Source organism: Somniosus microcephalus, chromosome 7 (assembly GCF_052327205.1).
Source record: "Somniosus microcephalus isolate GS21.2 chromosome 7, FLI_Smic_1.0, whole genome shotgun sequence".
NCBI lineage: Eukaryota > Metazoa > Chordata > Chondrichthyes > Squaliformes > Somniosidae > Somniosus > Somniosus microcephalus.
The window spans coordinates 190378136-190392964 of record NC_140993.1 but is presented as its reverse complement, the minus strand read 5'-3'; the positions used below and the strand labels follow the sequence as shown (position 1 = coordinate 190392964).

General features: G+C 43.6%; 1 protein-coding gene across 1 annotated transcript in view; it reads left to right on the top strand.

Annotated features, from left to right (window-relative positions):
• The window catches only part of csmd3b (CUB and Sushi multiple domains 3b), a 1929854-nt gene that overhangs the window by 1783878 nt on the left and 131147 nt on the right, over window positions 1–14829 (top strand). The window contains exons 46-48 of the mRNA XM_085993978.1: window positions 1686–1832; window positions 1937–2125; window positions 11545–11730. Coding sequence (XP_085850104.1) covers window positions 1686–1832; window positions 1937–2125; window positions 11545–11730 — 522 coding nt within the window. The remainder of the gene's footprint in view (window positions 1–1685; window positions 1833–1936; window positions 2126–11544; window positions 11731–14829) is intronic.

Below are 14829 nucleotides of genomic sequence, written 5' to 3'. Positions count from 1 at the left end.
CCTGTAAGACTCGATTGCCAGAGTCTTAGTTGCGGCTGCCACGGGCGAGGCGGCCGCAACTCAATTTCGGCGCTGGGGCCCGTCACCACGGCAACCGGGACGCTGCGCACACCGATGACGTCATCGGTGCCGGCGCAGTGCAACCGGTCTACCGCCGATGGTAGGGCCCCAGGGAATTTCTGAACCGGCTGTAAGTCCAGCGCAATGACCTCTCGCGCCGCAAAATGGGCGCAAAGCCCACTCAATTTCTAGGCCAATATGTTTAAAATAGATATATTTTGATCTATTCTGCCTTTGTGTCACTTTCATGCAAAATTTTCTTCACATTCCAACTTTAACATCTGTTGCCATGGTGGCAGCACAAAAGCAAACCAGAAATAAGAAAATCCACTTTGCAGCGATAATTTAGGTTTATTTCAGATTTGTGGTATTTAATACCCTGGCTCTAATGGAGAGAATAAAATCTTACGCCTAATTTCTACAGAAAACTAAATGGAACAAGAAATTTATAAATATGGAAAAAATAATCACACTGCTTTTTGAATCAATTAAAAATTGCAAATTTTTACTGACGGTGTCAGCCAATGGTTCAGTTGGTAGCACCCTCACCTCGGAGTCAGAAGGTTGTGGGTTCAAGTCCCATTCCAGAGACTTGAGCACAAAAATCTTGGCTGACACTCCAGTGCCGTGCTGAGGGAGTGCTGCACTGGCAGAGGTGCCGTCTTTCAAATGAGACGTTAAACCGAAGCCCCATCTGCTCTATCAGGTGGATGTAAACGATCCCATGGCACTATTTTGAAGATGAGCAGGGCAGTTATCTCTGGTGTCTTGGCCAATATTTATCCCTCAACCAACATCTGTAAAACAGATTATCTGGTCTTTATCACATTGCTGTTTGTGGGATCTTGCTATGTGCAAATTGGCTGCCGCATTTCCAACATTACAACAGTGACTACACTTCAAAAAGTACTTCATTGGCTGTAAAGCGCTTTGGGATGTCCGGTGGTCATGAAAAGCGCTATATAAATGCAATCTTTCTTTCTCATTTACGCACCTTCCCCATTGTTATTAATATTTTGTGAGCATGGAGCTTAAAATGCCAATATAGAAACTCTGCTTCGATAGCACCTCAGTAAAGACACATTTATACAGGAGACAGTACACACACTTACTGTGGCTAAAATATTGAGTGCTAGGCTTGTAAAAGATTTGTGAATTGAATAAATTAGATGTCTCACAGTTAAGAATTACATATATCTGCTTTTTGTGGCACGGCATTTAATTTGGGGCAACTTGTAAAATTCAAATTCTTAGTACATTATCATTCATAAAATGTTCCTGTGTGAAGGTTATCAGAAGTTTCTGAATGCTCAAGCAAATACATTGTGTAATTTGAGTGATAAGTAATAGTGCAGTTCTTCAATTATGAATAGCACAATACTTGTTACAAGCTGTATGATCTACAGTAGATGCTTGATGTGCAATGCTATTGATCACAGTGTGTTATTAAACATTTGATCTGCCATTTCACTTTGTAATTTACTTGCATCCTACTTTCATCAGTATTTAAAAGTGTCCCTTTGATTTCAGATTGCACTGTGAATCTCATTTATTCATCATTAAAGTTTATTGTTCACTTTAATTGTAGATTTGATTTAGCATGTTAATTGTCTGTTTCTCCCAAGGTGCAAACAGCCATAGCCCATTGCTGAACTCCTTCAGTGGAGACTATTCAGCCCCTTTCAATGTCACTAGCAGCGGCCACCAACTTTTTCTTCGCTGGTCAGCTGATCATGGTACTAACAAAAAAGGCTTCCGCATCCAATATGTTGGTAGGTGGCCGATTTAATCTTACCTTACTTTGCTAAATCAGAGCTAAAACAAACTGAACTGGAATAAAATGAATCTAATGCACATCACTCTGTTTTGTTTCCAGCCTTTTACTGCAGCACTCCAGAGTCTCCTCCCCATGGCCTAATACTCAGCCAAACAGGAGGGCAGATCAACAGTGTCGTTCGCTGGGCGTGTGAGCGAGGTTACAGACTTATCGGGAATAGCACTGCTATGTGCAGGAAATCACCATATGGATTTTACTCTTGGAATGTACCAGTCCCTGCCTGTCAAGGTAAACATATCCTAATTCATGAGCTTTGGTAGATATGCCTTTAAAATATAGCAGGTACACATGACAAATCTCTTACTGAATAGCAGTTAATGGCATTTAGCATTTACTAGTGAATCCTCATTAGTTTAAAGCTCTGGACTATGGTCAATTATTTGGCTAAGTGCTTACTACTCAATCAGGAGCTCATGAGGCAGAATCACAGCACTGCCTGTGACTGAGACTATGGGAGGGAGGGGATTTTAACTCGCTGCGGGTTTCCAGCGGAAATCCCCACTGGCGAGTTATTTAACTACCTGCCCACGGAAGAATGAGTCCATGCCGATTTTAACTGCTGGGCCTCATTAACATGCCGCTGGCCGATTTCCTGCCCAGAATGGGACATCTCCTGGCAGGGAATGGAGTGGAGCCTGGGCAGGGAGACCTAAACCTTCCTTATTGGACCCGCTCAGGTTGATAATAACTCCATGATAACCTCTGCCCCTATTTTTTCAGGTGGCGGCTGTTGATGATTCTGCCATCCCCATTTGCAACATTTAACCACTTCTGCCTTCCACCCTATCACAGACCGTCCCTTTTGTTCTTTCCTCCCCTCCCCCCTTTCCCTGCCTCTGCACCTGTTTAAAACCTGTTACATCTCTAACTTTTTCCAGTTCTGACGAAGGGTCACAGACCCTGAAACGTAAACTCTATTTATCTCTCCACGGATGCTGCCTGACCTGCTGAGTTTTTCCAGCATTTTCTGTTATTTCAGATTTCCAGCATCCGCAGTATTTTGCTATTCTATTAATGCTTAATTGTGTTGTTACCTTCTCTACGGTGCATTGCATTTTTCAGTTAATGAAGTGCAGAGCACTGTTCTAAGTGCCATGCTATTGTATTGACAGTAGCCCTTCAAGGAAACCTTATATAACTGACACAAAGGGGTCAATTTTCTGGCCGCCGTCGGACGGCTTTTCATGCGGCCGGGGGCCGAAAATCGGCGAAAAAGCGGGTCGGGACCCCCCCGCCTGATTCCCCGCCCCGTCCGACTTTCGGACCGCCATTTCCCCGCGACCCACTTCAGTCCCGGCCGCCGCTGGCGGGACTGGTCGTCGGAGCACTAATAAGCATTTATCAGCTTGTTGAGGTAGATTTTCCGGGGCCGTTGCAACTTTGGGGCTTTCCCCACATCAAACCCGCCTGCGGGGAACCCCGCTGCTGAGACCTGGCGTGAAGCTTGCCGGCTTGCTTGCTGTCAGCTGCAGGTCAATCGGAGAAGCTGTGATTTAAAGGGACAGCACTTGTATGTTGAAGGACCTTGTTGTTGCAGGCTTGGGGCTACTTCTTCAAGGCTTAGGCACAGCTGTGGAAGGTTGGTGCCTTACACACTTCTCCAATGCGATCTCCTGGGAAGCCCCTCTCGCCACCCTCACTCAGCGCTTCCTCAGTGGAGGCATCTACGAGAAGCATGGAACACCTTTTTTTCCTTCCCTTCTTGCCATTAGAGGATCTCCAGCAGCAGAGGCGGCAGCAGCAGAACCAGGAATAGCAGGATCAACAACAGGAGCACCAGGCTGCTGCTCACTCACCTGAAGCTGCACAAGCCAGAAGGGGCCAGCGCTTGGAAGTGGCTTGAGAGCACCTTGCTGCGCTTTAGGGGGCCATGGGGACCCGTATCTGCACTGGCAGTCCTACTCGGAAGGACTTCCATGAAGGTCTGGTTTCTATGTTCAACAGATGGCCAACGCTCCTCAAGAGATGTCATTCTCTTATGAGCACTCACCATGTTTTCCGTACCCTGGCGAGTTATCTCCTCCATGGAGGTTGCCAACCTTTCCATGGTGATGCATTCATGTGCCAATGACTCCACAAAGGCTCTGCTCATGGTCGCTATGGACTGCTCCATTCACTCCACACTCGCAGCGACCCTGGAGACAAAACCTGCCAGAGACTCCTACATCTGTGCATGGAGATCCATCACCTCTTCTCTTGCGGATGGACCCAGAGGCAGAGGGTCGACATGCAGCGCAGCTGAGCTGAGCTGGCAGAGTCCTGCGCCCTCCGACCAGGACTCTCCACTGCTGTCCCTGTCTCCAGAATCTGCTGAGGCTCACTTGTGAGCTGTGAAACACCAGGTGACAACACTACTCTATGTCCCGCATGCCCCCCCGAGGTGTGAGTGTCTGTGCTGGTGCTGGGTGCGCTTACTTCTGCTGACGCTGCGCCCTCAGAGGTTGGAGCTTCCTCTGAGGAGTCTGGCTGCACAGCCTCTTCCCCCTCCACAGTGAGGACGGGGGCTCTGGATGGTACTGTGGGGGAGTTAAGGAAGGAGTTAGAGATGTAATGCCAAGGTTCTTCTGGTGACTCCCAGCGAGTTGGCATCTGCTAACACCTACATCCATGCAGCATTGGTCTCAGTGGGAGGCCTCTTCCTCCCTGACCTAGGGAAGAGGACCTCCCTGTGGGCCCTAACCCCATCCAATAATGCCTGCAGTGAAGCCTCGTCGAATTTGAAGGCAGCTCGGCCTCTGCCGCTGGCAGCAACAGGTGCAGGCTCCTCTGCCATTGTGCAAGAATGGCTGAGAAGCCTGCAGAGGCGGAAAAGCTTGCTGGACACTTTGAAAGCACCACGAATGATGACGTCATACTGTGGGGATTTCTGACTCGAATTGGACAATTAGCAAGGCTTCCCACATGCTGGGAATTAATTGGCCACTTGAGGGAAAATTGTGTGGAGCTGGCCGACACTTATTTATGTCTGTCAGAAACCCCACATTCGGGGAAACCCGACCATTTCCCACACAAGCCAAAAATCGGGGCCAAAGTCTCCTGCATCTCTGATTTGTTAAATGTAGATACTAACTCTGATGACCTTTATGCCAAAATGCAAAAAAACAGCGAATAAAGAGAAAGGATGTTATATTGGAACACACACTGGAGGAAAGATTGTCCCTAAAGGTGAAAATTATTGGCCCAAAATTTGCTATCGGAGACTTCCCGCGGGCGGATGTCTCCAACCTGTAAAAAATCTACCAATTTACCTGGTGGCCCGGGAGGTATGGAGACTTGAGATCCTGGGCCTCTCCAGGTACGCGCGGGCAGAGGCCCACGTATCCCAGGATGCAGGCAGTTCGCAAGCGCCCCTGGGATCATGTGGGCCAGCCCAACCAATAAAAGAAGGGAATCCCCATTCATACTTATGGGAGTTCCATAAGTACGGAATCCCCATAAGTATGAATGGGGATCACTTAAAAAACACAAACACATGAAATTTAAATGTTTTTAAATAAAAAGTTTTTAAATTACATATTTAAAATTAATATTTTAAACAAATGTAATTTTTTGAAAAATGTATGTTTTAACGGGGCTAAAAATAAACTTACTTTATTGGACAGGGTTTTTAATGTATAAATGAGTGATAAAATTTTATTTTTCTATTTTTTAAAACTCTTATGCTGGTAAAAGCAGGCCTTACCAGGCATAAGAATTTCATGGGCATTCAGCGGGTAAAAGTTGGGCAAATAGCGCAACTCTCCACCCGAAAAGGCCCTTCTCCCGGGGATGTGGAGGATCGCAAGTTCTGGGTTTTAGCGCATGCGCTAAGCATGCCTAAACCCAGAACTTGCGCGGTCCCTATGCGCGCGTACACACCTCATACGCACCCGTAGGGGACGCAAAGTACAGCCCATCGCTTTCATCAAGTAAAGCATATTTTCCACGAGAAGAGGTACTGTACTAGAAACAAGTGCTGTTGAGAAATATTGTGCTGTCAGACAAGACCATAAATAGTGAAAATGCAACCAAACAGCCTGGGTTCAGTTATAAAAGCCATGTGCTTTGCACAAATTTATGGTGTCTCATATAGATGTTTTACAACTGCTATTAATACAAAGTATTGACCTGGTCCAGTGACATCACATAGTGGCTCCAAAGTGCCATGGCGATATACAGAGCGGTGGGGCATTGGTGAACAATCCATCTACAGCATTTAGGCTAATTGCTTTTCTCAAATGGAGGGAGGGAATGGTGGAGAAATAAGTTACCTTGGAATGCTCTTGTGTTCTCCAACCTGCAAGATCAAAAATGTCTGATTCAGCTCCGAATCATTCCATTTTTACACCATTTGAAAAAATAAGCACACCCAAGGGTTTATTACAAATTATTGAAACATGGAGCTTCTTCCAGAAAAAATACTGATGGGCTCCACAATCACATCTGCAATAGCAATTAACATCAAACTTAAATCTTTTTCCGGAGCGATTGTCCACAGAAACACTTTAGCGGCCATGGAGAGCACAATGGGGATGGGGGAAAAACATGATCCAGGCCTAAAGGGGGGGAGATGAGAGTGAAAACATGATCCAGATGGTAAGACAGATCACGTTCTTCCAACTACACTCCCTTTACACCCGCACCTCGTTCTTCCTCTCCTCCCCCTAGACCTGGTTGATTTCTCGGAAAGCTCAGTGCATGTGTGGCAAGTGACATCATTGGACTGGACGAAACCCGGAAGTCATGTCACTGTCACTATTCACTTCATACCCAATAATCCTGTTAACAATCCATGACTCTCACACAATGCCCCATCTATGGGGGGGGGGGGGGATGATGGGCGGAGATGGTCAGGAACTTGGGGAGGGGAGGTCAGGAACTTGGACGGGGTGGGGGGGGCAGAGGGTCAGGAACTTGGGCAGGGGAGAAGGTCAGGAACTCATTGGGGGGAAGATCAGGGTCAGGAACTTGTTGGGGAGGGGAAAGGTCAGGAACTCGGGGGAGGTGGAAGAAAGGTTAGGAACTTGTTGGGGGGGGCAGAAACTTGTTTGGGGGGAGTGGGAGAAGGTCTTAACCCACGAGGGTGAGCCCTGTCTGATCTATGAGAGCTCTGTTCTGTCTGGAGTCAGAATGGCTTGAATTACACGTTGCAAAGTAATTGATTACAGAGAAACCGCTGGTGTGTCTTGTCCTCCAAGGGGACCAACCAAAAATCAGGTGTTGGAAATAAATGCGATCTTTTTCCCTGGATTTCCAAGTGGTCCTACTAATCATGAGGCTTCTTTTACATGGTGCTGAACCTGAATTTTTCTTTTAAAAGGATTATTATTTTTGAAAAAGTGGAGACAGAAAATATGATTTCTTGGGTCCGTCACAACCAACTTGAGTTTTAATTGAGGTTTCTTAGCAGAGATACGCGTTTGGGAAATGTTTCAGGCTTAAAAGTACTCCTCACCATTATATTTAAAACTGCTTTCCAATTGTAGCAGTTCTTAATGTTAACTATTGGGGGAAAACAATCAAATATTAAAAGCTTCATATGCAGTAAAATTATCATTGATTAGATTTAAAAATGATGAAAGTACAAGAATTTTCAATTAAAGGCATCATTTTTAACATTCAGTCTAGAGGATGAATGCTGACATGTTTCCTGACCTTTGCCTACCTCCCTATCTCTTGCTTCTGTTGTGGGCTTGCTTTCAAAAAGTTTCAGCAGGACCGAGTTTATTGGCAGTCTTTCTTGGTATAATTCTAAAATCGACACGAAAATCATGTCATTTTTTGTCTCCATCTTTTTCAAAAATATGAATTATTTTTAAATTCATGTTCACCACCATGTAAAGGGAAGCATCATGAAAAGTAGTTCCCCTTGAAATTCCTGGGAAAAAGAATGGCCCTGAAATTAGGATCGGGGGCTTGCCGCGCGTGCAAGCCCCTGATCTGTACTCACCCTGCGCGCTGACATCTGAAGCCCGGGCCTGCTTGCATTTCCTGTCACAGGCCCGGTTCAGATGTCAGCGCGCAGTGCTTACCTGATCCAGCGGCGTAGTTAGTGCGATGTGCCGGCTGGGATCAGGTGAGCACTGTACAACCAATCAGGGGAGGGGAAGGTTCATTCATGAGTTTGAGAGTAATAGCTGTCAAACTCATGAAAACTACGGGGGCCCAAAACACTATTTAAACTTTAAATAAAAATTTAAAAAACATCCCAATCATTAAATTAAGTATAAATAAGTTTTTAAAAAAATAATTTAAACAATAATTTTTTTTTTGAAAAAAATAAATTTTTAATAAAAAGGGTCTAAAACTAAACTTACCTTATTGTAGATTCTTTAAAATAATAAACCTGTGGAAAAAAAAATTCTAAATTGCACTAAAACACCACTTACCTGTAAAAATAAATAATTACGTGTGCTTTTTACAAGTGTAAAGACTGGAGGCCTTTACACATGCGCAAATCCCCCAAAACAGAGGAAATCCAAGACGCACGCGCTGCCCCCTACAGCGCACGCGCTAGCATCTTCAACTCTTGGGTTAGAGGAGAGGAAATGCCGGTTTTCAGCGCATGCGCTGTGCATGCTGAAAACCGGCATTTCCTCCGGCCAGACGCGTGAGTACCCCTTCCGTACTCACGCATTTGGGGAGGAATTACTGCCCCAATGTAGTTCTGTTAATTGCTGTTGCACAATTGATTCTGGAACCTAATAATTCATAATAAAGCCAGTGGGTGTTTTTTTTTCAAAATGGTCTAAATGTGCAATGATTATAGTGGCAAACATGAGCTAAATCAGACTTTTTTTGCCAGTTCATAGAATCATAAAATGATACAACACAGAAGGAGGGCAAAAGCAAAATATTGTGGATGCTGGAAATCTGAAATAAAAACAGAAAATGCTGGAAATACTCAGCAGGTCAGGCAGCATCTGTGGAGAGAGAAACAGAGTTAACGTTTCAGGTCGATGACCCTTTGTCAGAACTGGAAAAAGCTGGAGATGGAACAGGTTTTTAAACAAGTGCAGGGGCAGGGAAAGCACGGAGGGGAGGAAAGAACAGAACAAAAGGGAAGGTCTGTGTTAGGATGGAAGGCAGGAGAGATTAAGAGAGATTAAGAGATGGTGCAAGACAAAAGGAGATGGTAATGGGACAAGTTAAGAAAAGATGGCTCTAGATGAAGTGTAAATTGCACTGGCAGAATGAAAGACAGCTGTCATGTGGGAGAGAGAAAAAAATAGAGGAGGACTTTTTTTTAATTCATTTATGGGATCAGGGTGTCACTGGCAATGCCAGCATTTATTGCCCATCCCTAGTTGCCCTTGAGAAGGTGGTGGTGAGCCGCCTTCTTGAACCGCTGCAGTCCGTGTGATGATGGTACTCCCACAGTGCTGTTAGGTAGGGAGTTCCAGGATTTTGACCCGGTGACAATGAAGGATCGGCAATATACCTCTAAGTCAGGATGGTGTGTGACTTGGAGGGGAACTTGGAGGTGGTGGTGTTCCCATGCGCCTGCTGCCCTTGTCCTTCTAGGTGGAAGAGGTCGCGGGTTTGGGAGGTGCTGCTGAAGAAGCCTTGGCAAGTTGCTGCAGTGCAGTGCAGCCCATCATGCCTGTGCCAGTTCTTTGAAAGACCTATCCACTATCCAATTAGTCCCACTCCCCTGCTCTATCCCCACAGCCTTGCAAATTTTTCCCCTTCAAGTATTTATCCAATTCTCATTGAATCTGCTTTCACTGCCCTTTCAGGCAGTGCATTCCAGATCATAACTCACTGTGTAAAAAATGTTTTCCTCATTCGCTTCTGGTTCTTTTACCAATTACCTTAAATCTGTGTCCTCTGGTTACTGACCCTTCTGCCACTGGAAACAGTTTTGCCTTATTTGCTCTATCAAAACCTATCAAGATTTTGAACACCTGTATCAAATGTCCCCTTCTCTTCTCTAAGGAGAACAGCCCCAGTTTGTCCAGTTTCTCCATGTAACTGAAGTTTTTCATCCCTGGTACTATTCTAATAAATCTCCTCTGCATCCTCTCTAAGGCCATGACATCCTTCCTAAAGTATGGTGCCCAGAATTGGTCAGAATACTCCAGCTGGGCAAACTAAATTCATCTGTTCTGTTTGTGGTGTGGGTGCACGGGTATCTGTATTCATTAAGATTGGACAGGAAAAAAATCTGTTCTGTTCATATCCAGTAACAATATGAACACCTCCAGGACACGCCTGGCATTGTCAACAACCGTGTATTGTTCTGACAAATGTATCGCTGTCCCAGTCTTAAAGGAACACATCTCATCATACTTCAGTTTCCAACATGCCTTGGAGCTCCAATGAATTGTGCTATGGAGTGGTACAACATGACTGAGTGCTCACAGTCCCCCACAGGATGAGTTTGCAATTTCATCTGTGTTACTGTGGAAAAGCGGACATCGGACGATGGGTGCTTTTTCACACGAATGGAAGGAAAATCGTAGTGCTAATTCCCTCCAGGCCTTGGGAGCCCCATTGGTGTTCATGGATGTAGTACAGACAGAATCCAAAAAGGAAAGGCAAAAATTAAAGGACCTTATGCACACAAAATTGAAATGTGATGCGAGAATTTAAATCAAAATATCAGTGTATGCATTGTATTACAGTGCTTGATTGTATAAAACATTTCAAATGCTTTAAGAAGCCTCCATGTGAGACACATACATGAGGGTGATTTTATGCATAGTGTGCATCAGGCGGCTGATGTGATCAAAATGCCCACTCTATATCACCAGTGGGAGACACAAACCATGTTTGAGCTTTATTTGTATTTAAGTGGTGAGCTGCAAGTGTAATCTGAGTGCTGACAAGACATCTCGTCATTGTGGAGGGGGAGGAGGAGGGCAGGAAATCCGGCAGCCCATTTGCAATTATGCTCCTCCTGCTGCCATTTAAAAAAAACCTAAAGAAGCTATTTTCAACCTTTTCATTGTTGTCTCCATCAATCCCTTAAAAAGAGGCTAGTTCTGGCTGTTTACCATTCTATTCAGTGGGTGGATCCAACACCGAGCAGATGCAACGCTTTCCTACACCAAAGTGGCATCAGGGTTCTAACAACATCATAAGACCCTGATTTGCACGGTATAATGAGGCTTCTGTCAGTTTCCAGCAGGACTGGCGGACATCAAAATCGAGGCCCACTCTAAAATGGCAGCAGCCAGGCCTTGGATGGGAAGTTGACCTGCTGAAAAACACAACAGCGCAGAGGCCATTGAAGTGTAAACATGAAAAGATGTGTAATCACCACAAAAATATTTACAGAAAACTGGAATCAGTAGTTGTCTGTATTACAATTGTTTAAAAGAAACGTAAACAACTTTGTATTTTTTTTGATTAAAGGTCTTCACAAAAAAGTGTTTGCCAAATTTTATTTTGTTTCTTTATGGAAACATGACACAAATGATATAAATCCCACCAAACGCATCACACATTACTTACATGCTCCATCATTGTCAAAGAAAAAAGCATGTGATTGTACTGTCGCTTTGTCCCTAAGCTGTAAATAGCTCATTGCACACTTTTTCATGAGGACTGCGTCTCTCTTAATATATATTGAACAAGTTGTTATTTGGATAAGTTCCATTAATACTGACTCATAAAAGATAGTGTTAATGAGTATCATTCATGAGATGTTTCATTTGTTCCAGCAATATCTTGTGGTGCCCCTAAAGCATCAGTGAATGGAGGAGTATTTGCAACCGATTACTCAGTGAGCACACGTGTTAGTTACTTTTGCAACGATGGCTATCGACTTTCATCAAAGGAGCAGTCCACTGCCATGTGCCAACAGGATGGCGCGTGGAGCAATCGGAACCAACCACCACGGTGTATGGGTAAGGAACCTAAGCAACCTGTCGTCCAACTGCTCTCCGTATGTGATGTGTTGTTACTGTAGTTTAAAAGATAAACTGCATATGGATAGAAATGAAAACTTATGAATATGTTGTACCTAAAATTCAAAATATATGTTGAAAATTGTCTCTTGATATTATAAGTTATAAAATTAAACCTTTTGCCCTACAATTCGGCTGTTTGGATAATAGGGTCTGAATATTTAATGTGTTTATATGGAATTTCTTTGTCCACTTGAAACAAATATTCGTATTAAAATGCCAGATGAAGAAATTTCATACAAACTCATCAAGTATTCTTATGCAACTATCCAAATGTTTGATTTCAAGGTATTTGAGTATAGTTCTGTGTTGACTCATATTTATGTTAATGCAAACTTCTTAAGTGATCTAAGTACCGAGGTGCAAAAAAGTGTATTCAGTTAGGTATTACATGGTGGTCAACAGCACTGCCACAGAAGTGGTAAAATTGTAAGCTACATGTAATTCTATTATATTTTAACACTATCTGGAGCACCGCAGCAATCAGCCACATGCAGCCTTTGGTAATTATGGGGCCATCTCCCTTACGGATGGCTTTGGAGATATTCTAGTCTCCGGTCTCATTAGCAACAGGAATATATTCACATAAGCGTTTGATAAAGTACCACATAATAGAACTGCTAGCAAAATTGAAGCTCATGCGATTAAAGGGGCACTGACTGCATAGATACATAATTGGCTGAGGGACAAAAAGCAGAAAGTTGTGGTGAATGGTTGTTTTTCAGACTGGAGGAATGTGTGCAGTGGTGTCCCCTAGGGGTTAATGTTGGGACCACTGCTCTTTTTGATATAAAGTAATGACTGAGACTTGGGTATACAGGGCATAATTTCAAAGTTTGCAGATGACATGAAACTTAGAAATGTAGTAAACAGTAACAGAGTCCAGGAGGACATAGACAGACTGGTTAAATGGGCAGACACATGGCAGATGAAATTTAACGCAGAGAAGTGTGAAGTGATTCGTTTTGGTAGGAAGAATGAGGAGAGCAATAAAATCTAAATGGTCCAATTTTAAAGGGGGTGCAGGAACAGAGATCTGGGGGGTGTACATATTTTTTTATTCGTTCATGGGATGTGAGCGTCGCTGACAAGGCCAGCATTTATTGTCCATCCCTAGTTGCTCTTGAGAAGGCGATGGTGAGCCACCTTCTTAAACCGCTGCAGTCCGTGTGGTGAAGGTACACCCACAGTGCAAGTCTTTGAAGGTGGCAGGACAAGTTGAGAAGGCTGTTAAAAAGGCATATGGGATCCTTGGCTTTATAAATAGAGGCATAAAGTACAAAAACAAGGAATTATGCGATACCTTTACAAATCACTGGTTAGGCCCCAGCTGTAGTATTGTGGACAAATTTTGAGCACCACACTTTAGGAAGGATGTCAACTCCTTAGAGGGGGTGCAGAGGAGATTTACTAGAATGGTACCAGGGATGAAAGGCTTCAGTTATGTGGAGAGACTCAAGAAACTTGGGCTGCTTTCCTTGGAGTAGAGACAGTTAAGGGGAGATTTGATAGAGGTGTTTTAAATCATGAAGGGTTTTGATAGAGTAAATAAGGAGAAACTGTCTCCAGTGTCAGAAGGATTGGTAACCAGAGGACGCAGATTGAGGTAATGGGCAAAAAAAACAGAGGCAAGTGTAAGGGGTTTTCTCCAATACTGGTCCCCCGTTATACACAGTTCTTGGACGTCAGGATTTATAAGAACAAAATACACATGGTACAGGGTTTTGGCTCAACCTTTGATTTGTTTGTTTATTGAAGACACACACACAATTATTTCCCCAGTATAAATCCCTACGATTTATATCAGGCTAACAACCCCAAAATACAAGCCCCTACGCAAAGGTCATTTGCATCGACACAGTATGACACAGTTAAACCCATCTGCGATTTGATTGAGTCTGGGTAACTTTATATGTAACAATCACAAAGCCCTTATTGTGATCTGACTGAAACTCACAAACATACTCAGACTCAATCATAAAAGCCCCCTCTATGATTTGACTGAAACATATAATCACCACTCCCGATCGGCTGTCTCTTAGAGTTGATTGTAGGCCCGAATCTTTCTGTTCGCTGTTCTGCCGTTGGCTTCCCACACAGCTGTCTTCGAAGTGATCTTACTTTAAACCAAAACCAACTTGCAGTATCTTGACACACATTTCCTGGCCCCCTTCTGAGCATACGATGGCCGTTTCAAAATGTGTGAATTGTCCATTGATTAGAGATACCTTTGACAATGCAACCTTTCCAAAGTGACTGCATATGCAAAGTTGTTGGTTTCTGTTAGCATTCGTATTCAAAAAGTTCAAGGCCCGGCCCATTGTCTAGTCCTGCTTTGATACTAGTTATTCGGGGGCCATGGTCTAAGGTGAACAATGTAACCTCTTAAGGTACATGAATATGTGAATGTTCTTGTTCAGATTTTAGATTGTCTGTGATCCAGTCATAGTTTTGGCTGCAATGTTTGAATTAACCCTTTATTTCCGAGCCCTTTTAGTGGGCTCTGCAGTTCTGGGTTTGTATATTTCACAGTCCAATATTTTTACCATTGGGGGGGAGGAATCGATCCTACACAAGATGAGGAGTATTTGTTTTTTACGAGCAAATTGTTATGATTTGGAATGCAATGCTTGAAAGGTGGAAGCAGATTCAATAAGAACTTTCAAAAGGGAATTGGATAAATACTTGAAGGGGAAAAATTTGCAGGGCTATATAGCTCTTCAAAGAGCTGGCACAGTCACATTGGTCTGAATGGCCTCCTGTGCTGATTCTATGATATGATTACCTTTTTCTCTAAGTCTACAGGGAGCCACCATCAGGATTTAATCAAATCAAATAATTATATATTTTATGTCTGTTTCTTTTGACGATTTAATGGTGTTTAAACTGTGGGGACGTTATTAGGGGGTAACATCTTGAAGTTATGTTTTGATTCTGACATCAGTAGATGCCATTAATAACTCATGGTGCTTCATCTTCAGTTTTTAATGTTCGTGTAAATTTAGTTTTGGCTCAGTTGGCAGCACTCTTGCCTCTGAG